Source organism: Heloderma suspectum, chromosome 5 (assembly GCF_057233095.1).
Source record: "Heloderma suspectum isolate Gila_16-S chromosome 5, 16-S_ref, whole genome shotgun sequence".
Classification (NCBI taxonomy): Eukaryota; Metazoa; Chordata; class Lepidosauria; order Squamata; family Helodermatidae; genus Heloderma; species Heloderma suspectum.
In genome coordinates, this window is record NC_139462.1 from 231240119 (window position 1) to 231267740 (window position 27622).

The following is a 27622-nucleotide window of genomic DNA, read 5'->3' on the forward strand; positions in this document are numbered from 1 at the left end:
GGGCGGGCGACTCTCGCCTTTTCCTACGTCTACGTCCCGCCGCGTCGTCCTGCGGCAAGCGCGTCCCAGCCGCCAACCGCCTTCAGCCCGCCAGGCGCCGGCGCAGAAGGGAGAGGGGCTCTGCGCCTTCCTCGGGCCGGCTCCTCGGCAAGCCCGGCAGGGCCGCCCCTCGACTAACCCGGATGTGGAGGCCGCGCCCCTCAGTGGATGCGGGGAAAGGGGCGTCGCCCGCCCGCCCGCCTCAGAGGCGCCGGCCCGCCTTCCTCGGGGCGGGGCGGGGCGGGGCGAGGGGCGGGGCCGAGCGCGCCGCCGGCCGTGAGGCGACATGGGCGCCCGGTGACGACGCGCGGCGCCCCGCCCCTCCCCCTCGTCCGCCGCCGCGCCTCCCTCCGCCGGCCATGGCGCCGATGGGCATCCGCCTGTCCCCGCTGGGGGTGGCCGTCTTCTGCCTGCTGGGGCTCGGCGTGCTCTACCACCTCTACTCGGGCTTCCTGGCCGGCCGCTTCGCCTTCCTGGTGCTGGGCGGGCCGGCGGGGGCCGCGCCGGGCGGCGCCGGCGCGGTGGACCTGCGGGAGCTGCTGGCGGCCTCGGTGGCGGCGGCCGTCGAGGGCGGCGCGGAGGTGAAGCGGGTCCGCGAGGGCAACGTCCTCCACGAGAAGGCCAAGGGCAAGACCCGCGAGGGGGCCGAGGAGAAGATGACCAGCGGGGACCTGCTCTCCAACCGCAAGATGTACTTCTTGCTCAAGGCCGCCTTCCCCGGCGTGCAGGTGCGGGGCGCGTTCTCCCCCGGGCGGCCCCGCCGAGGCTGGGGCTCTCAGGAGAGGTGCTGGGGCCCAGGGCAGGGCCCCAGCTCCGAGCCTCCGGCATGAAGGCGTTTCACAGAGCAGCCTTCCCCAACCTGGCGCCCTCCAGACGGGTTGGACAGCGACTCCCATCATTCCCAGCCAGCTGTGCTGGCTGGGAATGATGGGAGTCGCTGTCCAACCCGTCTGGAGGGCGCCAGGTTGGGGAAGGCTGTAATACGGCCCCTAGGCCTGTGGCCCTCCAGATGTTGCTTGGCTACGCCTCCCAGCAGCCCCGGCCACCAGTCATGCTGGCTGGAGCTGATGGAGCCCCACAACATCTGGGCAGGCTCGGGTTCTTCACCCACCCACCCCGTCAGGGTCAGCCCTCCCCAACCTGGTGCCCTCCGGATGTGCTGGTCTGCAATTCCAAGTATCTACAGTTCCCAGCACCTGAAGGGCCCCAGCTTGGGGAAGGCTGATCCAGGCTGACCCCCTGCTCAAGGCAGGATCCCCAAGAGATTTTTTGGCCTGCTGCTTGAAGACCTCCAGCGAGGGAGAGCCCACGACTCCCCTGAGTAATGGATTCCATTGCCCAATTGCTCTAACTCTTAAGACGTTTTCCCGAACGTTCAACCAAAATCTGGCCTCCTGTAACTTAAACTCATTAGATCTAGTCCTATTTTCTGGGGCAGCAGAGAACAAGCCTTTGCTCCCTTTTATATGACTCTTCATCTATATCAGCTGTTCATGTCCCCATTCAGACTTCTTCAAGCTAAGCATACCCAGTTCCTTCAATCTTTCCTCATAGGGCTTCTTTTCCATAATGCTCATCATCTTTAAACATACCCTGTGCTCTTGCGTAGGCCCTAGTCGCTCCCTGTTTTGTTTTTATCTAAAAGAAACGCTATCCTTCAGCCGTGACTGCTGCCAGTATTAATTTTGTTTTTATTTATGTATTATATTTTTAATCCACCCAATCACAGATGTTCTCTGGGTGGATTGCCAATACTTAAAAGAATACAACCCAATACAAAACAACAAACAGCGTAGGAATAGATAAAGAGAACAGTATAAAAATAGCCATAAAGCCTTTTAAAAAATTAAAGGTGTGATCCTATGCATGTTTAGACAGAAAAAAGTCCTACACTTCCCACCATTCCGCAGCCAGGCATGCTTGCTGGGGAATGGTGGGAATTGTAGGACTTTTCCTGTCGATGCATAGGTTTGCGCCCTACGTCTCTAAAATACATGGGAGAAAAGAAATGTCTTTGACTGACACCAAAAATATAACAATGTTGGCGCCAGGTGAGCCTCCTTGCGGAGGGCATTCCAGGAACAGGTTGCCACAATTGAAAAGGTCCTCTCTCATAGCCACATAATTTTAATTATGGGGACAACTGGAGGATGGCCTCTGAAGATATAAGGGTCCAAGCAGGTACTTTACGGGAGGAGATGCTCCATTAGACACTCTGGTCCCAAGCTGTTCAGGGTTTTAGAGCATAATCCTATGCATGTTTAGAGAGAAAAAAGTCTCATAACTCCCAGCATCCTGGCTGGGGGGTGCTGGAATTGTAGGATTTTTTTCTATCTAAACATGCACAGGATTGCGCCTTTAAAGGTTCATACCAACACTTTGAATTGGAAGCCAGTGCAGCTGACAGAGTACCACATGATCTTATCTTCCAGTCCCAGTCAGTATCCTAGCAGCTCTGTTTTGAACTAATTGAAGTTTATGAGCTGCCTTCAAAGGTAGCCCCATGTACAACACATTGCAGTTAGGAAGCATTGTGACATATTGGAGGTGGGCCATCTCAGGAAGGCCCTCAATAGCCAAAGAAATGTACCAGAAGCCTGCTTCCTCTCTTGTGTTTACCTGCCCCCCCTCCCCGAAGACAGAGCCTTTCTTCTGTCCTACCACTTCCCCCTTAGGAGCTTGTCCAGGACCTGCTTTCTTCCTCTTGAACATCCTGAGAGACCTCTGGATTTCATAAACTCTACGGTTGGTTCATCCCTTAACTTGAAGAGATAACCTTTCATATTCATGCCAAAATGCTTAGACCCTTTGACTTGCATGCTCACTTCCTTGTTTATAGAACCCCAGTAACTTTAAAGGAAAGGTGATCTTTCTCACCTGTATGACATATGTCTTTCCTCTAAAGAGCCCAGAGGACTGCAGTAATAATAATACCAGTAACAATAATAGCACTTATGTAATGCATTCTGAGTATTCATAATGTTTCACTACATTATATTCTTTATGATATCCCTGTAAACTAGATCAGTATTATCCTCATTGTATAGAGGGGGGTCTGAATCTAATAATGACTTGTCTAAGGCAATGTTTTGGAAAGCCCTCTGACCTCATATGGATTAATCATCCAAAATTCATTTTTATTCTAGGATTCTGGTACTTCCCAAACAATTTGTCTTTTTTTTGGGAAAGGACCTGTCCCCCGAATTTTCAGAGAGGGATGCATTGGAACCCTGTAAACCTTAGCAATGCCTTAGATATTATGTCATTGTTTTAGGAATGCCCCTTGACATATATGTTTGTATAGTCCTATACAATTTTGGGATGTGTTAGGATTCCACAACTTGTTTCATGCCATAAGGAACTCCCTCATTTGCAATAGAACCCTACAACAGCCCATGGGTTCTGGGTGGCTTGTTAACCATGGAAACAAGCTACCCTGGAGCTGTACTGCTGAGGGTAATTATGCAAATTCCCCCAGCATGGGACTGGCATGCACAGTGTAGTTAACAAGCCAGCGTAGTTAACTGCCTTCCAATCATGTGAACCCAGTCTAAAAGTCCTGATGTATTGTTGTTGTTCAGTCGTTCAGTCGTGTCCGACTCTTCGTGACCCCATGGACCATAGCACGCCAGGCCTTCCTGTCCTGCGCTCTCTCCCGGAGTGTGCTTAAGTTCATATTCATTGCATCGGTGATGCTATCTAGCCATCTCATCCTCTGCCGTCCCCTTCTCCTTTTGCCTTCAGTCTTTCTCAGCATCAGGGTCTTTTCCAGGGAGTTTTCTCTTCGCATTAGGTGGCCAAAATATTGGAGCTTCAGCTTCAGTATCTGTCCTTCCAATGAGCACTCAGGGTTGATTTCCTTTAGGATGGACTGATTTGACCTCCTCGCAGTCCAGGGGACTCGTAAGAGTCTTCTCCAGCACCACACTTCGAAAGCATCAATTCTTCGGCGCTCAGCCTTCCTTATAGTCCAGCTCTCACAGCCATACATTACTACTGGGAAAACCATAGCTTTGATTAGACGGACCTTTGTCGGCAAGGTGATGTCTCTGCTTCTTACTATGCTGTCTAGGTTGGCCATAGCTTTCCTCCCAAGGAGCAAGCGTCTTTTAATTTCATGGCTACAGTCACCGTCTGCGGTGATCTTGGAGCCCAAGAAAGTAAAATCTGTCACTGCTTCCATTTCTTCCCCTTCTATATGCCAGGAAGTAATGGGGCCAGATGCCATGATCTTCGTTTTTTTAATGTTGAGTTTCAAGCCAGCTTTTGCACTCTCCTCTTTCACCCTCAACAAGAGGCTCTTGAGATCCTCTTCGCTTTCTGCCATTAGGGTGGTATCGTCTGCATATCGGAGGTTGTTGATAATTCTCCCAGCAATCTTAATTCCGACCTCTGATTCATCCAACCCGGCATTTCTCATGATGTACTCTGCATATAAGTTAAATAAGCAGGGTGACAATATGCAGCCTTGTCGTACTCCTTTCCCAATTTTGAACCAATCGGTTGTTCCATGTCTGGTTCTTACTGTTGCTTCTTGACCCTCGTACAGGTTTCTCAGGAGACAGGTAAGGTGGTCTGGTACTCCCATCACTTTAAGAATTTGCCACAGTTTGTTGTGATCCACACAATCAAAGGCTTTAGCATAGTCAATGAAGCAGAAATAAGACGTTTTTCTGGAATTCTCTTGCTTTCTCCATGATGCAGCGAATGTTGGCGATTTGATCTCTAGTTCCTCTGCCTCTTCGAAACCCAGCTTGTACTTCCGGTAGTTCTCGGTTCACATACTGCTGAAGCCTAGCTTGTAGGATTTTGAGCATCACCTTGCTGGCATGTGAAATGAGCGCAATTGTGCGGTAGTTTGAACACTCTTTGGCGTTGCCCTTCTTTGGAATTGGGATGTAAACTGACCTTTTCCAGTCTTGCGGCCATTGTTGAGTGTTCCAAATTTGTTGGCATATTGAATGCAGCACTTTAACAGCATCATCTTTTAGGATTTTAAATAGCTCAGCTGGAATACTGTCATCTCCGCTGGCTTTGTTGTTAGTAATGCTTCCTAAGGCCCACTTGACTTCACTTTCTAGGATGTCCGGCTCAAGTTCAGGGACCGCACTATCATGGCTATCAGGGACATTCAGATCTTTCCTGTATAGTTCTTCTGTGTATTCTTTCCACCTCTTCTTAATCTGCTTCTGTTAGGTCCCTGCCTTCTTTGTCCTTGATCATGCCCGTCTTTGCACAAAACGTTCCCTTGAGATCTCCGATTTTCTTGAAGAGATCTCTAGTCTTTCCCATTCTGTTGTTTTCCTCGATTTCTTTGCATTGTTCATTTAAGAAGGCCTTCTTGTCTCTCCTTGCTATTCTCTGGAACTCTGCATTCAGTTGGATATATCTTCCCCTTTCTCCCTTGCTTTTCGCTTCCCTTCTTTCCTCAGCTACTTGTAAAGCCTCATCAGACAGCCACTTTGCTTTCTTGCATTTCTTTTTCTTTGGGATGGATTTCGTTGCTGCCTCCTGAACAATGTTACGGACCTCCGTCCATAGTTCCTCAGGCACTCTGTCTATCAGGTCTAATCCCTGAAATCTATTCCTCACCTCCACTGTGTATTCATAAGGGATATGATTTAGGTCATACCTGAATGGTTTAGTAGTTTTCCCTACATTCTTCAATTTAAGCCGAAATTTTGCAACAAGAAGCTCATGATCTGAGCCACAGTCAGCTCCAGGTCTTGTTTTGACTGACTATATAGAGCTTCTCCATCTTTGGCTGCAAAGGACATAATCAATCTGATTTCGATATCGACCATCTGGTGATGTCCATGTGTAGAGTCGTCTCTTGTGCTGTTGGAAAAGAGTGTTTGCTGTGATCAGCGTGTTCTCTTGGCAAAACTCTATTAGCCTTTGTCCTGCTCATTTTGTACACCAAGGCCATGCTTGCCTGTTATCCCGGTGATTTCTTGACTTCCTACTTTAGCCTTCCAATCCCCTATGATGAAGAGGACATTTTTTTTTGGTGTTACTTCTTGAAGGTGTTGTAGGTCTTCATAGAACCGATCAACCTCAGCTTCTTCAGCCTCAGTGGTTGGGGCATAGACTTGAATTTCTGTGATGTTGAATGGTTTGCCTTGGATTCGTACTGAGATCATTCTATCGTTTTTAAGATTGTACCCCAGTACTGCTTTTCCCACCCTTTTGTTGACTATGAGTGCTACTCCATTTCTTCTAAGGGATTCTTGCCCACAATAGTAGATATGATGGTCACCTGAATTAAATTCGCCCATGCCTGTCCATTTTAGTTGGCTGATTCCCAAGATGTCGATGTTCAATCTTGCCATCTCATGTTTGACCACCTCCAGCTTACCTTGATTCATTGATCTGACATTCCAGGTTCCTAAACAATATTGTTCTTTACAGCATCGGATTTTCTTTTCACCACCAGACACATCCACAGCTGAGTGTCCTTTCGGCTTTGGCCCAGCCGCTTCACTCTTTCTGGCGCTACTTGGAAATACCCTCTGCTCTTCCCCAGTAGTATATTGGACACCTTCCGACCTGAGGGGCTCATCTTCCGGCGTCATATCTTTTCGCCTTGTGATACGTTCCATGGGGTTTTCTTGGCAAGAATACTGGAGTGGGTTGCCATTTCCTTCTCCAGTGGACCACATTTTGTCAGAACTCTCTGCCATGACCTGTCCGTCTTGGGTGGCCCTGCACGGCATAGCTTATGGCTTCACTGAGTTACGCAAGCCCCTTCGCCACAACAAGGCAGTGATCCATGAAGGGGTCCTGATGTATCCTAAGTGTCATATTCCCAGTTCCCAGTTTGTCCAAATACAGTTCTTTTTCTGGAAGTTGGCAACCCATCAAGCTATGGTTATTTTAGAGGAAAGCCAGTGTATGCTGTTGGGGTATACCTGGTATGTTCAAAAGATCATCGTGCAAGATTCCAGTACATCCTTTGTATATCTTTGTTCCAGAAGGACTGTGTTTTTGCTATTGGGGAAGTGGGTTGCATAACCACTGAGGCAACACAGTTAAAATAGTTGTGTAATTTGTATATTAAATTTATGTCCCCACTCCATGGCTCTAACAGGACTTGAGTAGCTTACATAATAAAATTTCATATACATACAAAATGGATTAAAAGCAAGACGAACTAATACAAAACCTCAGCTAAATGCATGAAACAGCAGCATGCTATTGCAACTTTGGCTTGCTACTGCAAAGGCCCAGTAGTCCAGTCTTAACTGATCTCAAAGCTAAACCAGGATTAGCCAGTTGGGCTTCCCTAAGGGAAGATTCCATGAGGAGAGGTGCTCTTACCAGCCTAACCCATGATGGGGGCATCACCTAGAGCAGGACCTCATCAGATGACTTAAGATTACCAAGAGTTTCATATGAAAAAAGTGATCCTACAGGTACCCTGGACCCAGATCACTTAGAACTTTAATGGCAAGAGAAGACAACTAGTTGTTCAAGGGAGTCCTCTTGTTTCCCAGAACTCCTTGTGCAAAACACCCCTGCTTTGAAATATGTGTCAGTTGTCACTCTGAGGAGCATTTCCTACAAGACTTTTTGTATTTGTGTATTTTTGTACTGGAGTATTCACACACAAGCAACACACAAAATGTGGATCATTCCTGGCCTCTTGATAGCCTCTCCTTATGGTCCATCCAGGTTTCCATTATGTCATGTTCAGAAGAACAGCATATATCTACCAGCATTTGAAGGCAGGGCAGGCATAACCATCATAGGATGCCTCTGGCCATTGGGGCAATGGGACTTTGAAGTTATTCCTGTGGCCATTTAGGACTTTCCTGAGCTGTTCTAAAGAACACTGTGTAGGTTCCCCATATTATCTCAATGTATTTCTGTGATATTCTGATAGAACATTGGCGGTAGGTGGAAGGGAGTGGGGTAGGCTGGGCTATGTACACAAAAAGGTATCAATATCAAGGCATTCCTTCTCCATTTTAAAAAATTTTATTAGGTGTGGTTGCAGGAACTCCTACATTATGCCCATTTAGGTCTCCCTGATACACGTACTTCCAAATGGAGTGCATTTCTATGGCCATTTGAACATAAACACATTATTTTTAGTGTGTCCAGCTCAGATTTTCCAGCTATCTGATTTTGTGTTTTGGCAGGTTATATGAGAGATAATGTGGATAGCTGGCAGACAAAAACTTGGAGAACAGGTTTTCTCTAGTAATGCTCCTGACCATACTCTGTTTATGACTTGATAGAGAAAGAGATCTGTAGACAGAGGAAACCTGAATGTGACGGCTGTAATATTAACATGTGGAAAGCTTTGCCTTTCTAAAGCCTTTGCTTTTTTGTCTGTGTCCTCTCTGAGCTTGCCAGGGTTAGCTCTTCATCAAAGGACTCCATTTATTCCCTCACCCCCTTGAACAGTTTGAAACCTTTACCAAAGAGATCTTCCATTCCTCATTTCATAGTGATGGGCAAATTGCCTTGATTTTACAAGGAAGTGAACTCTATAAAACTTGCTATGATTACCGAGCTAAAATACTAGGTCTGAATATGCAACTGCTCCCACATACTTGCTTGCAATGCTGGGTGTCCAAGAAAAATTTAATATTGCAGTGCACAGCTGAGATGGCATTTCAACAACAAAAAGTCATGGAATTTTTGTTTGTTTAGGGTATTTTGAGAAACATGGTCCTCTGGCATAGCATAGCTAGTGGTTTGGCATTTATGCTGCAATGCCAGAAAATGGAGCAGTTGTCCAATTCCTCTTAGATCTGAAAACTGTCTTGCAGATAGTCTCAGCCTGGAGCACGTCAGCCATAGTGATGATCATTTTTTTGGTTGGCTACTAATGCCAGCCAAAAACAGCAAATCCATACCCTCAGTACTTTACGGTGCAATCAGACATATTTAGTCAGAAAAAGTCCTTCAACTCCCATCATTCCCCAGCCAGCATGTTGAGAGCTGTAGGACTTTTTTCTGTTTAAGCATGCATAGGATTGCATCCTTAATTAGTGAAATTTACATTGGCTAGGGGAGCCCCTCTTAATAATGCCATGGTCATAGGCTAATAATCAGAAATGTATGTGCATTGGGAAATATCAGAGTCATGCAATTCTACAAATTATCTAAACACAGATACCTATGAATGCTTTTGCTGGATTTAAGTTAGACTGATCAGATCCCCACAGAATAGAACCAGTTTCTTTGTAAGAAAAAGCTAATTCAGTTAATTGTTAGACCTGCTTGCTGGCACACTGGGGGTGCTTTCAGATGAAGCTTGTATTGTTCAATCACACTCCCATTCACAGAATTTTACGGGATGGCCAGACAATGTTGTCTTCAATTTGTAGCCTCTCCATGTTTTCTCACCCTTTCTTCCGTCTTTTTTCTTACGAGAAAAAAGATCTGTTAAGGAAGAAAAGAGAATAGCTGCACAATGCTTTCTGATTGTTAGCACTAGGAGTCCTCTGTCTGGAAGCACTCTAGGTCTCTGAGTATGGGAATTCCAGGCCCTGTGACTCCCAGTTCTTCTCTCAGATGCAGCTTATGCGCCTTATCTGTTCTTGAAAACGTGACAACCATCCTCCACCCCCCACCCCGGGATTGTATTGTAACCTATTTCCTTACTGGCTGTGACTAACAGACCCATATTTCATCAAAGTGGAAGGAGGACTAACTTGAAAGTAGTTGAGCTCTGGGTTGCCAGAACCTGCCTTACTCTATATTGTTGACTGCTAATTCTTCTATGCAGCAGCAGTTTGAGATTTTGTAAAAACAGGAAGCAGTTCTCAAAGTAATAGTCAACAATCTATCCAACAGTGGGGAGTATTGGGAGCGTGGAGTTGGGAAGTTAAGTTTGACAAGGTGGGTTTAAGGTCTTATTTTTATATATGTCTTATTTTACCCAATCCCTTCAATCAGGTTTCCAGGATGGCCATTTGTGATGCTGTTTTAGCATACTCGTTCATTCCATTTATATCCCACCTTTTTTCCTCCTTAAGGAACCCAAGGCTGCGTACATAATCCTCCTCCTTCAATTTATCCTCACAACAACAACCCTGTGAGGTGGGTTGGACTGAGAGTCTGTGACAGGCCCAAAGTCACCCAGTGAGCTTCCATGGCTGAGTGGGGACTAGAACCCGGATCTCCCGACTCCCAATCCAACACTCTAGCCACTACACCACACTGGCTCTCATATATACTTGAGATTATATTTGTGTATAGAACAGAGGTTCTTGAAGAAGGGCAGGCACATGAACCAAAAGCTGTCCAACATATTGGAGAAAAATGTTTTTCAACCCATCATGACTCCAGCCATCCATGGAGGGCAGGGAGGCAAGGGAGGAAGAGTTAACATAGATGTTCATGGCTATGCAGTTTTCCCTGGTAGGAATATTTTGTCTCTAACAGATGCATGTCAGGCAGAAATCCAACAGAGAAAAGTCCCCAGCTGCATTTCAACCTGCCACACAGCTGTTTAAGACACAAAAGGCCTCCCAGCAAGATACCAACATCTGTAACATTGAGCTTAAGACATCTACCCCACTGCACCATGTTCTGAGGTCCTGCCCCTTTTCTACCCAAGGGTCAACTTTCATTGTTCCTTCTCAGAGCCTGGCATTTAATTTGCCTTTTTTAATAGCCAGCAAAGCTCATGAGTATAGATCACCACATGTGGAGTTTGGTTTTTTTATTCAGAGTAGACTAAATGTTCTGACTACAAAAAATTGCTGTGTAAGGATTCCTGTAGCTAGGTGGGTTGAAACCCAGCTTTCCAAGAGGTTTGTATGCATTCTCACGTCTGTACAGATCTTCAGTGTACTTGAGGTTCTATGTTGATATTTGTAAGGATAGATGTACATGCTTTTCAGTATAATAGATTTAATCAGTTGGCTGATTGTAGTGTTCTGATTTCTTAATGGGTTAGGATTCTGACAATATAATAGATTTTTTTTTAAAAAATAGCATGCTGTAAAACAAGGTTGTTTTGTCAGGGAGGAAAATTGAATTCCTTTGTTGAAATATGAGTTGAGCAGTCACCTATGGCTATAAAAGGTTTTACATGTGCTCACTTGGAAGTGAAAGTTCCAGGGGAGGAAGGGAAGTATTGCAATAGTTACATGCTTATTTAATTAGAATATATCTCTGTTTTGCCATTAGATAAATACAGAAGAACATGTAGATGCAGATGACCAGGAGATAATTTCCTGGGACCGCACTATTCCCGAAGATATGAAGAGACAAATTCAACCTAAATTGGTCCAAGCAGACAGTGTTACAGTGTGGATTGATCCATTAGACGCAACTCAAGAATATACAGGTAACAGCAGAGAGTTAATTTTGGCTTGCTATTTTGTGTAGCTTCCCTCTTTCTTATAAAATGACTTATCACAAGAGTTGCTTTCTGTCATGACTGGTGTGAATTCAGTTAAAAATGAATTCTATATTATAGTTAATATAAATGCAGAAAAAATGTTATCAAACTGACATTTTGGTAACAGAAAGCCTAGCTGTTCTTTTATCCAAAAATTGAAGTAGCTTGCCTAATCTTGGATAGTGCAGCTAGTGAAAAGCCACTTTAACTGTCTCATGGACACCTGGAGTGAGACATTTGTGTCTTGAAGCATAAATCATGTTGGAAATACAAACCAGTGATTTTTTAAATCACCCTGGGTGTAGCGTTTTTCTTAGTCTAGTGTGTGCATTTATTCATACATATAAATCATACTTGAACAAAATTCTTGGAGGCTCTTTTTCAGTCTGTCCTTGAAATGGAAAAAAATTAACATAAAATATACAGATGCAGAAACAACGCTATACAAACCACTTAATGTGGCAATTGAAATGTTCTACAAACTGAGATTTAGGCTTGGTTCAGATGTAATACCAAGTCCCCATAGATAAACCATGGTCTAGGTTTGGCACTGCAGGAGCAGGTTTTATGCTCTTTCTCTCCCTCTTTCCCCCTCTATGCACTTGCTTCAACTAGTTAGGTCCACTTTAGCACAAATCAGAGTTCGCCATTATATCCAAAACACATCAATTAATTGAGGAAATGCAAATGAGGAGAGAGTACTTAAGCATAAAGCTTTCCTCCATACCATCAAACCACTGTTTGGAATTAAATGTGAACCAGCTCTGTGAATAATGAAATATAGCAGTCTTCTGAATATTTCATTAGTTTGATTTCTTAAGTTATTCAGCACAACAGAAAAACTGTATAGATCTGAAATTTGAAAAGACAGTTAAGATGTTGAATAAAAAGAATCTAATTTGTGTTCAAAATTGTGAATGCTATTTAAGTACATTCTGAGTCATGTTAACACTTCTGCTGAAGAATAAATCCAAACTAACTGCGGTTTGTGTTGGTGTTTATGCATAGGTTAAGTGAATAAAATGTTTGAAGCCTAATTTGAGGGGTGGGTGGGCAGGGAAGACTAGGACTGTATACTTACAGAAATACTGTTAAATCTAGATATCTGTATAATATCTTAACATGGAATGACTATATTTTATACTTTTCAAGATGGCATATTACCTTTCAGAATCCTGTACAATTTAGGTTGGTTTGGGTGTTGTGGTTAGTCTTACACGGATCTGAAGTGTTGGCATTCTTCTTACTTTCCCTTCAGAGAACCTTCGGCAGTATGTTACTACAATGGTGTGTGCAGCTGTAGATGGTAAACCAGTGATAGGAGTAATACACAAGCCATTTTCTGGATACACGGGTATGTGGCATATTTTATTTCAAATCACAATGCTATGAATAGTTGCTGTAGTTTTATTTTGGCACTACAGGAAGAGAAACATAGCAACTCAAAATGCTCTGATGTGCAGGTAGAAGCTGGATCTCTGTAGAAGAGTACACTCTCCCGGTTCTGTAACGGTTGTCCTAGCCGAGTCAAAGTATAACTAACCAAATAAATGCAGCACAAGTTGTGCCTTTGTTCACTGACAGTGCAGTCCTGTACATATCTACTCAAATGTAAACCCCATTGATTTCAATAAGGCTTTACGCAAAAGTAAATGTTAGTAGGACTGTAGTTTGAATTGCCTTTTGAGTATGATAAGTGTCATGTGATTCTTAACTCTCAGCAGATTTTGTGAACAATGCTGTGGTGTCTTGTCATACCTGAGCTCTGCTGGCCAAAGGAATGACTTGTATGCAAAGTAGATGATACCAAAACCTTCATAATAAATATTGTGGGAGGGACCCAGTGTGTTTCTACTCCTGAAAACTTCAACTTAATCCAGTAGACTGTCATCCCCTATGGCTGCAGGACCCTCCACGTATGCACCAATGGTGGTGGAGGGCACAAACATTTGACTCCACTGTCCTGCCATCTCAGCTGCAAGCCACCCAAAGAACCATATCTTGGCAGCTGGCTGCCCAGTCTGACATATCTGCTTAACCTAAGCAAGTCAAGGAAGCCAAGCACCCATGATTGCCTGGAGTTCTCTGAGATTTGTTCTGCACTCCTATTCAAGTAAGCGGTTCATTGGCCAAGCAGCTCCCAAGTATATAGATAGGGATGGCTGAGCAATTCGTTGTTTTTGCGCTTTAATGGGGAACCTATCAAACTTGCACTTCTTGTGCGTACACACGAACCAGAAAGCAGTTATACAATGATAGTCTCACTTTTCTGAATTTTGCGATACAGTTCACAAATCAAAAAATGCACACAAATGTGTATGTTGGGTGGAAAGAGAGCCCCAAAATGCAAATGAATTCCTGTGTGTGCATTTTAGCAAAAATACACATACTGATGCAGAAATGGGGCAGAAATAACTTTAATGTTGGAAAAGTGAGAAACTGAATGGAATGGAATGGAATGGAATGGAATGGAATAGAACTTGATAGATTTGTCAACCCTGAATCATACTGGTATTGGGTCAGATTATTGGTCCAGCTAGCCCAGTACTGTCTACTCTGATTAGCACTGATTGGGATCTTGATGAGATAAATCTTTCACAATCTGCTACCTGATCCTCTTAACTGGAGATGCCAAGGTTTGAACCTGCAACCTTCTACATGCAAAGCCTGTGCTGTACCTCTTGACTGTGGATGATCCATGAGTCCCTTAGGGAAACAGGGAGGTGCCCAAAGCAGGCTCTGGGTAGCAGCAAGACTGATTCATTTCTCACTCCAGCACGATGTCACAAAGCAATATCCATAAAGGGTAATAGTTATCAATTCAATTTACTTGTTTACCATTTATTGTGTAGGGTGTATTGTGGCCTTGAATAGCACAACGCCTCTCAAATCCAGTTTTGAGCAGTAAAAGAGGGCAGAGGGGAAAGAGCATGAAGATGGAAGAGGCATAAGTGACCATACCTCTTCAAAGAATGTGTGAAATTCCGGAAGAAATAGTGGGGTTCCAGAAGGATAACAGGGATTTCCCTGATAACGTTGGGTACCCGCAGACACTCATGCTCCTGCCAAGCAGTTGAAGGCTGCATCCACTGACACACTAACAAAATATATCTGTTTTGCAGCCTGGGCAATGGTCAAAGGAGGATCAAATATTAAACCACGGTCTTCCTACAATGAGCAGACACCAACAATCATTGTATCCCGGTCTCATGAAGGGAAAGTAAGGCAGGTGGCTTCGCAGACATTTGGAAATAAAACTAAGATTGTTAATGCTGGCGGAGCAGGTTTGTTACCTTACATCTTAAATCACATGTTTTATTTGGGGGAGTATTATTCATGTAGAAGTCGTTACTAAACTGGAAATGCATGTGGTTATGCTTATCAAAGGGACAGGGGGAGTGCGACCCTGTTGATTCTCCTGGACCTCCCAGTGGCTTTCGATACCATCGACCATGGTATCCTTCTGGATAGCTTGTCTGGGTTGGGAGTTGGAGGCACTGGACTACAGTGGTTCCGCTCCTACTTGGATGGCCGATTCCAGAAGGTGGTGCTGGGGGATTATTGCTCTGTGCCATGGCAATTGTGCCATGGGGTTCCACAGGGCTCTATTTTATCCCCCATGCTGTTTAACATCTACATGAAACCGCTGGGGGAGGTTATCCGGAGGTGTGGGCTGAGGTGCCATCAATATGCGGATGACACCCAGCTCTACCTCGCTTTCTCATCAAAACCAGCTGAGGCAGTGGCTGTTCTGAATCAGTGCCTAGGCATGGTAATGGACTGGATGAGGGCCAGTAAACTGAAACTCAATCCAGACAAGACGGAGGTACTGTTGGCGGGTGGTTTGTCTGCCCGGCTAGGTGATATTCAACCTGTTCTGGAGGGGGTTGCACTCCCCCTAAAGGATCACGTTCGTAGTTTGGGGGTGCTCTTGGATCCAGAACTGTCACTTGAGGCACAGGTGAACTCAGTGGCACGGAGCACTTTTTATCACCTTAGGCTGGTATACCAACTACACCCTTATCTGGACAGAGATAGCCTAGCTACAGTTATCCATGCTCTGATAACTTCTCATCTGGATTACTGCAATGCGTTATACGTGGGGCTGCCTTTGAAAACGGTCTGGAAACTTCAGCTGGTCCAAAATAGGGCAGCAACATTGTTAATAGGGACTGGTCTGCGAGCTCATATTACGCCAGTACTTTTCCAGCTGCACTGGCTGCCAGTCCATTTCCGGGCCCGATTCAAAGTGCTGGTATTAACATTTAAAGCCCTTAACAGCTGGGGCCAGGTTACCTGAAGGATCGCCTCCTCCCATATGTGCCTGTCCGGATCTTAAGATCAACGTCAGCGACCCTTCACCATGAGCCCCTGCCAAAGGAAGTGAGGCGGGTGGCTACTAGGAGGAGGGCTTTTTCTGCTGTGGCACCCCGGCTCTGGAATAAGCTCCTTAGTGAGGGTCGCCTGGCACCTACATTGTATTCCTTTCGGCGCCAGATGAAGACCTTTTTATTTTCCCAGGCATTTTAGCATTTTAGCTTTCTAGACTTCTAGCGTTGCTGTTTTAAATCTGTATTTTAAACTCCTGCACTGCTGCTAGGTTTTATTGTGGTTGAACTGTTATGTTGTGGTTTTAATGTTCTATATATTTTAAATTGTTTTATTGTGTGCTGTTTGGTTTTAATTTTTGTGAACCGCCCAGAGAGCTTCGGCTTTTGGGTGGTATAGAAATGAAATGGAATGAATGAATACATACATACATACATACATAAATATCAAATATCAGACATTTTTAGGATTCTGTGTGGGATGGGGACATGCTTCACATGTACGCTAATTTGTGAGAGAAGAGGGAGGAAATGATGTGTTTGGATGGAAGAGATAGTGGTGGAGGGAAAGCACAGCAATCCTTACACGTGTCTATTCAGAAGTAAGGCCCATTGAGTTCAATGTGGTTTTCTCTCAGGTAAGTGTGTGTAGGATTGCAGCATGAATATACTAATTTGGTGGAGCAGGCTTTCGCTAAATAGTGGGTCTTTTAGAGATTAACAGCTCTGGAAATGAAACCCCAAACTGTTGCATGACAAAGTAATACAAGAGCAATTATAAGTTTAAACTGCAGCAATATAAAGGTGGCTGGCTGACCACTATGTGAACAGAATGCTGGATTAGATGGACCTTGGTCTGATCCAGCAGGGTTCTTCTTATGTTCTTAAAAGCGACTGTAAGATTTAAAATGGTACGTGGAAGAACATTCTCTGAGTAATAAAATGAGCGAATAGTTCATTTAGAAATATTAAATCCATGGGATACTGCACATGGTTGAGAAAGGTAAAGTCGCTATGTTTTCTTCTTCCTGATATTATTATGCAACTAAAAAATAAAAGTAGTGTGCGAAATTTGCCAAGTTTGCCTTGCAGATCTACCTACTTATTTATTTCTGTTTATATGCTTCTGTTCAACTATACAGTTGACAAAAGTGGTGTACAACAACATACAAATAATAAAAAAGAACCATCAATAATATTATCAATAAAACCGTAAGACCCAACACAATAAAGTACATTTTAAAAAACTATTGCTGCATATTGTAATATGTTTTAAGGCTTATTTAAAGAATCAAGGACACTGGAGGCTTTTTGAAGTTGCTAGTTATGAGTAATTAGCAACGTATAGAGATGGAAGAGTCCCAAACACCTTTCGGTCTATCATACACAAACCCTTGGCTCCCACAATCCACATATCAGTTCCTAGAATAAGCCAGGATACACAGTACCTGCAAACACAAAGGTCATGTACTACAGAAGCAAATCATTTTGAGCAAAAAATTCCAGTTACCCTTAATCAACAAGCTTCCCATGTACTTGCTTTTGAAGGCAGGGAGCCTCAGGGTGAGGGACCTGTGCTTTTCCATAATCATGTAATTGTAGTGAATGACGATCACTGCCCAGACCTGCACATTGGAGATGGTCATCATTTTTTGTGTTCACGTAGTTACATAAGCAGAGTTAAAAGAAAACAGGGAATGAGACTGTTGTTCATTAAAATTTCCGTTAAGTTTTTCAGTTATGTAACTAAATCCAAAGGTTAAGTGAATTTAGGGGTTTTCCGCACGCATATAAGCATACTTTTAAATGCGTTGTATACAGTGAGAGGCTAAATGCACCTGTGGTTGTAGAATACATAATAACGTTTTATTCATTTCCCCTTAGGATATAAAGTTTTATCACTACTTGACGTGCCTGAGGCAAACCAAGAAAAAGCTGATGTGTACATTCATGTAACGTACATCAAAAAGTGGGACATCTGTGCTGGCAATGCCGTGCTGAACGCTTTAGGAGGTCAAATGACTACACTGGCAGGGGAAGAAATTAGCTACACTGGTTCAGATGGCAATGAAGATGGGCTCATAGCTAGCATCAATATAAACCACAGGGCACTGGTTGAAAAACTTCCCGTTCTGGACAGGTCATCACAGAATTAAGTTCTGAAGAGTGAACAAGCGAATTGTACTTTCTGGAGCCTAAAATGGTCTGTTGCAGGGGGAAGATAGTGCACTAAAGGTCTGTGTTTGGAGGACTACATATAGACCATGGTAGGTTTTTGGAGGGACCACATAAACCATGGCAGTGTTTAGAAGCAAGATTATTGGGACACAAGGTATCTTTGTCTCATTGTCAAGCTTTGAATTTTTGAGACTGTGTTTCATGTCCCTAACACAACGGAGAAATCCAGATGGGTGCTTATAATAATGGAAGCACATACAAATTTGGTTCTGGTAAACCTTCACATTCTATTATAGTAATCTTTGTATTGTCTAGCCACTTGAAGAAAAGCTCACTTGAAATCCATGGACAGATACTCTTAATTCCTTTGGATTACAAAATCTAAGAAAGCTGAAGCAACTTCATGTGGCATCTTGGGTACAATTTGAATTGGTAAAGGAAATGTTTGGATCTATTTTTAATGTTTACCTGAACATTCAGACCAGCTTAATATGGATGGGAGTGTTAATATTTGTGTAGTTTTATTATAACATTCTTTCTGTGGATTATTTTAAAAGAAAATATGTTCCCTGTACAGTTTCAGTTGTTGAATATTGCCATTTTAAACTGTTGAGTTCCTTAAATATTTAACATTCAGTGTTGAGCTCACAAAATAGTCATCTGTCTTTGATCATTTATTAAGCTACCTGATGAGAGAAACTCGGATTATTTTTTATTTTTTGCTAACGTACAATGATGATGATACATCACGTGAAACTTTTTACAGGGAATCTGAAGTGTCTTGCCAGCTGTCCTTAATATTACATTGCAGAAATTCCCTTTAAAAAATGTTCCCCAGGTTTGCCAGTATAGAGCTCTCACCCTGTATGCTGCTTGGCATTTGAGCCTTGCATGAGGATTGTAGAAACTGTCAGGGTTCAGAGGAGCATCAGTGTAATCGATAGCTTATTGTCCTCCCTTTAAAATTATCCATGATGAAGAAAGCTACACTTTTGCTTCTTGATGCAAAACACTAAGGGTTTGTATTACTGTGATGAATATAGGTGGCAATTAAAAACAAAATCTAAACTCTGTGAAAAGTTGGTTTGCAAGTTTAAAGTTAATTTATGTGATTAATCCAGCTTTGATAGCAGATTAAATCCTCCCATTAATTTGTGGGGCCGACAGCAAGCAAAAACTCTGGGATTTGGGCCTCCTAGATAAGCTGTTGCCATGCAGGCCTCAAATGAACTGGCTCAGGCAAATGCCAAAAATAATGATAAAATAAAATTGAGTACTGTGTTTGAAATCTTGGTTGCAGAAAGCTAGTTGAAAGTCAGAATAGAAAAACATGTCAGTGTATATGTAACTCACAAAAATGTTTCATTTTCTATTATATTGTAAAGGTTCTTTTTCTCAGTGCTTTTGGTAGTATGTTAACTTAATTTGATCATTTTAGAAAACAGGTGATTTGTCAGACAGTGCAATCCTATACATGTCTACTCAGAAATAAGCTTATCTTTGCTTGGTTGGTAATACTTGTTAAAAGTTTCTTTTTAAAATAAGTGCTTGGAGGTGTGTGCCCTTTAGAAATGTTCCCCAAACTGAATCTTATTGGAATGCTACTTTCCTTTTATAACTAGTTTATTCCATTAATGTGTTAAAATGAGGCAGGCACTCGCTCTCTCTCTCTGTCTGTTTCTCCAAACTACTGAGCCACAGTTCAGTTTCATGGGGCAGTACATTTTTGACACAAGACTATTTGAAAATTAAATGCTTTACAAATGGAATCTAATTCTTGTTGACAGTTCTGACGGTTACAGATACCACACTTGAAGTCACAGATTAATATTTCTCTGCTGGTGGCATGAGGGAGGGCAGTGTGTGTGTGTGTGTGTGTGTGTGCGGGGGGGGGCGGGATATCCCACTTGTGTGATGTTGCGGTCACTTTCATTCTTGGAAACTTATGTCTTGCGTAGTATTGCATTTCAGAAACTGAGGTCTGGATATATTTAGTTCCATATACAGCAAGCAGCATGAAGGCAAAAGGAGAAGGGGATGGCAGAGGATGAGATGGCTAGATAGCATCACCGATGCCATGAATATGAACTTGAGCACGCTCCGGGAGAGAGCGGAGGACAGGAAGGCCTGGCATGCTATGGTCCATGGGGTCACAAGGAGTCGGACACAACTTAACGACTGAACAACAACAACAACGGCAGCATACTGGGAGAATGTTTGTCATGAGTGGCTAAGACTGAGGTATGAATCAGAAGGGTCCTGGTTTGATTCTTGCTTCTCCTATGAACGCAGGGCTGGCCTTTACATGCCACTCGCTCTCTCTCAGTCCCCTCCCTCTCCCCAGTCTGCAATATGGGGGATAAGACTACTGACTTACCTTACAGGGTCATTGTAAGGATTGCAAACTAGACACTGCATGTGTAGCACTGAACTTTTGAAAGTGCAATACCGATGTGCAGTATGTGAAGCTGCAACAGAACAAAGGTCTTTTTCAGATTCCTTTAAAGCTTTTTGAGGTTGAGCTTAAGTGCAGCTGGCTCTGTTTCTGCTGTTGAAAAAAGATGCACTCTTAAGCTAGAGATGAACAATGGGCTTTCCCCATAGTTGAAGGCCCTTTGGAAGAAGGATCACTATTCATGGTGCACACTCCCGTGCTGTGTTTGCTTCTGGTAAACAGGTGACAGCGGGACAAACACGTTTTGTTTGCTGGAGAGGGGGCAGGATGGGAAGAGCAGCTTCTCTCAATGCACTTTGAACTCTTAAAACAATTCTCTCTTTGGGGCAATATACTGAAAAGGGGAAAGCAGTTGCCCAAGTGACTTGAGCACATTTTGCCCTTCAGATAAATGCCTGCAAGGAGCAGTTGTGCTGTGGCAAAATAATGCTAAATGTGTGTGTTTCTGATTAAATAAGTTGGGCTGCATTTGCTCTGGGAGATATGTAGCCTCAAGTTCTCCTGGTTTCATCCATACCATCTGCATATACATAACTGCTACAAGAGCCATTTCTGTACAAGAACACTTACAAGTTACATTTCTGGTTTGGGCAAAAGGACAGGATATTTGGCTTAAGTGTGGTCATATCCCACTGATGGTTCAAAATAGCCAACAGAAGAATTAATTCCTGTTTAAGCGCAGGCCCTTGGCCCCAAATGGCTGCAAGCTGTAAAACATTAAGCATGTGGTAAAGGTGCATGCTTTTCAAGGGGGTGCAGGGCCTGTCAAGGTACATTTGTTTGCTTGTGGCCAATGTGTCATACTAGGTGGGATCGTGCTTTCAAGCTCTGACATTTATATTCCTAAGTTTCTATTGGGCCAGTCTTTATTCTCCTGCAACCTCTGGGGGTTTTGGCACTAAACTGACAATGCAAGAGTGGGGTGAGCGCTGGCCTTGCTACTGCTTTCATGCCACTGGACTGGAGGGATCAGGTGTACTAAACGTATGCACCAGATCTCTCCAGTTTTCCATCCTTCCATCCCAGCGTTGTGTATACGCACCTTTAAATCTTGGTGATACTTGCTAGAGATGACTAGAAGTGTAAGAATCACACTTCTGGTTCATTTTTAAAAAAACTTTCCAGCTCTTTTATTTAGAAAAATGTGTGTGAGTGCTAGGACGTTTTATGTGTCAGCTAGTACTTATAGGGCAAACTTGCATGTGTACCTCTTTGGAACTGAGTTCTGTCTTGTGCCCGGCCAGCCCAAACCTAGGGACCCAGCCAGCCCGTTGGCAAGGCTCCTTGGCACCACAGAACCAGCCGAAGATCGGTGCTGATTTATGGCTGTTCTTGGGCATCTCACCTGGGGAGGGCTGTTGATGGGATGTTCTTGGCCCACCATTTGAAATGAGCTTCCTTTGGGGGGGGCACCTGACACTCCACTCCTCTGGACTCTCCAGGGCCCCACAGCAGGTTCCTCTGTATCTCGCTGTCTGTGGACAGACTTTTTCCTAGCCTATCCCAACCTGGTGCCTTCCACCTATGTTGGAATGCAACTCCCAGTCCCCGCCAGCATGGTCAATGGCTGGGCATGATGGGAATTGCAGTCCCAACTAATCTAGAGGGCACCAGGTTGGGGAAGGCTGTTGAAACTGTCTCTGCTTCCTTTGTTGTGGTGAAAAAGTAAAGGGATTTAAAAGTGTGCATCCATCATGGGACACACATGCCTGCCACCATTCAACAGAGGGAGGGATGAAGGGATTGTAAATGTCTTGGTGGCCCCAATCCACTGCTCCCCACTCTCCTTTGAATGGCATTGCATCGTCTTATATTCCATCCATGAACTAGTTCAACTGGACAGAAGATTTTGCTTTCCCACCTCCCCCCAGCTCCAGATTGCCTGTTCGCCCTCCCTTGGTTTTCCCTGCTCTCCTTTCCTCCCTCACCTTGAACTTATTTGGGTCCCTTTCGAACATTGTGAGGGTTGCAGACTCACCGCCAGGTCCTTCCTTTGCCCTTGCACCAACCACCTTCCTGTGGGGCTCAGGAAGAAAGAGGGGCTGCCCATTTTCCATTTGCACCTAAAGGACACCTTTGACTTGTCAGCTGGCACCTCCAATTGCTTCCTTGGCTCAAAGAAACAATGGAGGATTTGGCTTAAAAACAGAGGCCTCTGATGGCTAGGAAGCAGCCGCTTCTTGGCATTTTAATCTAGGAAACAAGGTGGGTCAAGCTGGACTAGAACAATCCCAGCCAGGTGCAGCTTTTTTAGGGAACCATGTGCAAACGTTTCCAGGGGGGTAGCTGTCTTAGTCTGTTGCAGCAAAAACAAGAGGGCCGTGTAGCACCTTAAAGATTAACCTGTTTATTTTGGCATGAGCTTTCGTGGACGGTAGCCCACTTTATCAAAGGCAAAGAGTGTTATGGAGAGTTTCTGTTTTTTTATACAGTGTGTAAAGGGGTGGGTGTGGGTGAAATACTGTAAAAAGTGAGGTCAGAAGGAAATTGAATGCAGGAAGTGACAATCACAGTGGTGTGATTGTATGTACTGTACATACACGGTTCCTATTGCGACTGGGTGTGTTCAAACAAACAGGTTTTATTTATCAATTATCAACATTCATATACCAACTTGTTTGCAAAAAAAGTACAATTTATAACAATAAAAAGCAATAAGAACATTAAAAACAGTAAAAAGTTAAAATAATATTTCAAAGGCACAGCAAGCTATGTTGGCTAATTATCCCTTCACTTGGGAAGAGGTATTTTTAAGGTGCCAACTTCACCCCACTCCCCAAAAAGACCACAGTGAGAATCACACTTGCTTGGCTCCAGATTAATAAACATTCCCCACTGAGAATAAAAATCTAGCCCAGTTGTAACACACCTAGCAGCTGCTGCACATCAAATTGCTTTTGCTTTGGAAAATGAGGGGCCTGGGAAGGAGAGGTTAATCCTCTTGCTGCTTCCTTTTTAAGAATCAAAAGCATGTCCCCTTTTGGTTCCTTTAATTTTTTCAATTTATTTTTTGGGGAAATCTATAATCTGCTCCCTTGTGGATGTGAGTAATCCAAGGGCACAGATAATGATGATATGTAACTTGGTGGCAACACGGAAACAATGACTACAAATGTCCTAAATGGTACCTTGGACAGTTCCCGGATCTCGGCACTGGCCAAGGCGGATGCAACAGATAAAGAAAATGCTGGCACTGGGAGGTGTTATCCCCACCCCTACTTAGTTCTTCATCCTACAGTTGCAGTTGTTTTGTTTTGTTGCAATGTTTTGTTCATATAAGTTATAAAAATTACCAGTTTCAGATGACCTGCAGATATATTTTGTTAAAACAAAAGCATTAAAAGATAGCATTCGTCTTAATTCTACTTATGGGGTGGATGTCCTTCACTCAAAGACAAAAACGCCTTTGCCATGAATTCTGTATCACTAACTTCTGGACAAGAAGTAGACCAGCTTTCCCCAACCTAGTGTCCTCCAGATGTTTTGGGCTACAGCTCCCAGAACTCCAGATCATTAGCCATACTAGCTGGGGCTCATGGGAGTTGAAGTCCAAAACATCTGGAGGGCACCAGGTTTGAGATGGCTGAAACAGAAGTACGTAGGAGGAGAAAAGCAGCGGTTCTTAACTTTGCTGAAGGACAAGGTATCAGCAGAATTATTGCACTCATGTGGTAGTAAAGGAAGATTCTTTTGTTTCAGAAAAGACAGAGCAATTGGGTGATATCCATGTTTTCCTTACAAATACATAACAATTAGTTACTTTTCCAAAGGTGTATATGTGCAAATTGGCCTTATCATAACCAGTATGATGACACACAATTATTTACTGGCATGTATTTACAATGCTAAAACAACATGTGATTATGAGAAAAACAGAGGGAGGACTCTTTCAGCAGAAACTCCTTTAGATCAGAAGCCACAGCGGCAAGCAATTTATATTCCCTAGTCACAGGTGTGAGTGTGTTTTTTAAGGGAGCTGGGAATGGAATTTCTAGGTTTATGATTTTCTACCATCTTTAACATTTAGTTACAAAATAGGTAAGAACTTTCATAGGGGTAGCCATGTTACTCTGTATAGCAAAAATAGCAACGAGTGTCATGGTACCTTGAAGACTAATGCTGCAATCCTAACCCCATTCAACACAATGGGACTTACTTCTGAGTAGGTTTGAATAGGATTGTATTTGTGGTCCCCCAAGAACTATGATTGGATCCCACTCTCTTGGCTTTTAGAAAGGGTGTGAAGATGCACCTTTTTAATCTAGTCTTTTAAATTATGTAGTTAAGGTTTTTATTTTAATTGTAAGGTTTTATTGTTTTAAGTTGTTGTGCACAGCCTTAATGGCTTTTTAGCAAATAGGGTGGCATACAAATCTTAATAATGAATACATACATACAATTATTTACTGGCATCTATTTTGCAATGATATGACACCATGCAACCATATAGGACATCTCTCTTGTCCTACACAATTCTCCTTTGGTGGTGGGGAAAGTGATGAAGCGCTGGAGCATTGTATCCAGGACTTGTCATGGACCATGGCCACGAACCCTCATCCTCAGAGGATCCTGACCCCTTGTCCTCCAAGGAGGCTCCAGAGTTAACAGCTAGTTCCCAAGGAAGATCCCAGGGTTTGGCTGTCCTGTGTCCAGAGGAAGTTGCCTTCCCATTTTCATACTCTGAGGACTCCAGCCATGAAGATCCTCCCATGCCACAGCAAATCCCACGTTGTCACAGCTTGAGACTGCTAAAACAGGCCATGCCCCTTTAAGAGACAAAGCCTCAGTGAGTGTGAAGGTGGAGCCAATCACCCTCAATACCGGCAAACTCCTACTTAAGGCTCAGTCTTGTGTAATACCATAGTGTTAGAATTTAGCTGTTCATTAGAAAAGTTAGGAATATTACTCCCCAGATGGTTTAGATACTAGAAACTTCATAGAAATTCTTGGAGAGAAAACAAACATAAACATATTCCAATTCTCCAAGATCCTTTAACAGCTATAATGACTTGTTTTAATCACTTCAGTCCTGGTTATTCATGGCAAGTCAACAAGCAGCACAAGTGAACATGAAGGTTAACAAGTTAGTGGAACAAGCTGCATACTGTGAATGAACTTTGATATATTTATTGAAGGCTGGTCTACACAGGAGTTTTGAGATACCCAAATATTAAATGTTAAAAACTTTATTTTACAGGTATGTTTATTGAGAGAGTTGACAGCTCTTTATAGAATCCCAGAATTTTAGAGTTAGATGGGACCTCGGTGATCATCTAGTCCAACCCCATGCTCAGTGCAGGAATGTTGCAACTGCAGCCACTTGATGGATGGTTGTCCAGCCTCTGCTTAAATACTTCCAGCAACAGTATAGCAGCATGTTCAACACACAGTAGGGTGTTTGAAATGAGATTGTTTGGGGGTCATTTTCCTTATCCCCCAAGAGTTTTTCTAACGAAGAGGGAAACTGTTGCATCCTAATAATTCTTTAAAATTACCCTTCCAATGGCAAAGTAATATGGTGGGACTGTAGTCTGATTCAGCTCAGGTTTTCTTTTTTCTTTTAGAAAACTGCAAGAACTTTAACCCACACCCCATGCACAACACGCTCAGGAACTTGATTTCTTGAAGGAGATAAGAGCTGGTTTTTGTGTGTTTCCATTTCTCTCCACACACTTTACTACGTTATTGATACTCTTTTAGCAGAAGAGACATTAGGTAAACTAAGGTCAGCTGTGCAAGCCAGCCCAGTTTCTTAGCGGTATGCTAGGATTCTCTTCCAAACTGAAGCTGGTCATGGGTAGGAAAACAACATCTCAGGTTTTCTGACCAGAAGTTCTGACAAATGGAGAGAGCCCCTGGACTGTGGTTACTTCCAGACAAACAACTCACAGCACTAATCAGTCATTGCTGTTCTGCTGTAAGCTACAAGTGGAATTGCAGCTGACTTTCCACACTAATCTGGAGATGTGGTGCATTTTATGTGTGCATGAAACCCCCCTGACTTGGTGTAGCCGGGGCCAACAGCAGACTTCAGGGGGCCCTTGGGCATGGTGCTGTCAATAGCGCCCCCTGCTGCCTCTTCCCCCACCTGCTGGCCACTTCTGCCACCACCTCCTCCATTTCACCTGCCTGCTGCCACTGGCGGGGAAGATGGGAGTTGTAATCCAACACATCTGGAGGCCACCAGGTAGGGGAAATCTGGAATAGACAATAGTGGACCGATGAACAGTCCAACTCGGTGAGCCCAGTAGAGACTAGTACGTGAGCTATAATTTGGGGAAGGGGCAGTAGTCTTTAAAGCGGGCAACGTGCTTTGCATGCAGAAGGCCACGAGTTCAATCCCTGCCAGCTGTCAGAGAATCTGACTTGGCAGAAGGCAGTTTCAGATGGCTTGGACTAGCAGCCCCTGCTTAATGAGAGCACCTTGTCACCTTACGTCCAGAGAAGGCTTCACTCTTTGTTCTTGGATGCAGAGGGAGCCATGTGGAGAATACAGCGTTCCAGTAAAGTGAGGAGGCGGAGTGCAATCACAAAGGAGGCGCATGCCTGGATTTTTCTCACCTACCCCCTTCACAACTATCCCTAAGAGGCCACCTGCAGCACGCACGCATGCACTCACAGAGGTTCACAAGGTTTCTTGGGAGAAGCTACTCTAAAGAATATTTGCCCTCTTACTGGGTGCTGCTGGTTCTATGCATTCCCTGCCTCCTGAAAAAACCTTTTTGTTGTTGCTGGGCATGAAAAAAAATTGCCATGAGTAAAATTCTCTGCACTGGATTAGTCATCCTGTTTTGTGTTTTAGCTGGTAAGTCCAGGGTTTCAGGCAGGAGGTTCTCCAGCCCTACCTGGAGATGCTGGGGATCAAGCCTGGGACCTTTTTCATGCAAAGCAGGGGCTCCACCACTGAGCCATGGCCCCTCCCTTGATGCCAATGGCTCTTTCCTTGGTGGTAGCAGCAGCAGAACAAGAGCAATCTGTACGAGTCTCTGATGGAGGGAGTGGGGTGTGGTGAAACTGGTGGAGGGGGGAATGTGGCAGTTAAGGCCTCTGGGGAGTATGGGGCATGGGCCGGGTACTCCTATCCTAGGCTGTAGTAGAGGAGATTTTCATCCACTGATGTGATTCTTTGTTTCTTACCTGGTCTACACAGCTCGAAGCCTCATGTGCAGAATGTGTCTCCGTGTCCGTCGGTTCTGGCCATGCAAACCTGCCGCCTTCTGCACTGCAAAGCCTGGCCAGTTCTGCCAAACAGCTCAC

The 27622-nt window shown here is 43.9% G+C and overlaps 1 protein-coding gene across 2 annotated transcripts; it reads left to right on the forward strand.

Annotated features, from left to right (window-relative positions):
* The first annotated feature begins 384 nt into the window (after window positions 1-384).
* BPNT2 (3'(2'), 5'-bisphosphate nucleotidase 2) lies at window positions 385-19679 on the forward strand. 2 transcript variants are annotated; one of them, XM_084859557.1, is made up of 5 exons: window positions 385-767; window positions 11191-11350; window positions 12663-12758; window positions 14527-14688; window positions 17617-19679. In XM_084859557.1, the coding sequence occupies exons 1-5, from the start codon at window positions 399-401 to the stop codon at window positions 17886-17888; spliced, it is 1059 nt and encodes a 352-aa protein (XP_084715683.1). In that variant the 5' UTR covers window positions 385-398; the 3' UTR covers window positions 17889-19679. The 2 variants fall into 2 exon arrangements, with proteins under 2 accessions (XP_084715683.1, XP_084715684.1); XM_084859558.1 differs by lacking the exon at window positions 14527-14688.
* Window positions 19680-27622: the final 7943 nt, after the last annotated feature.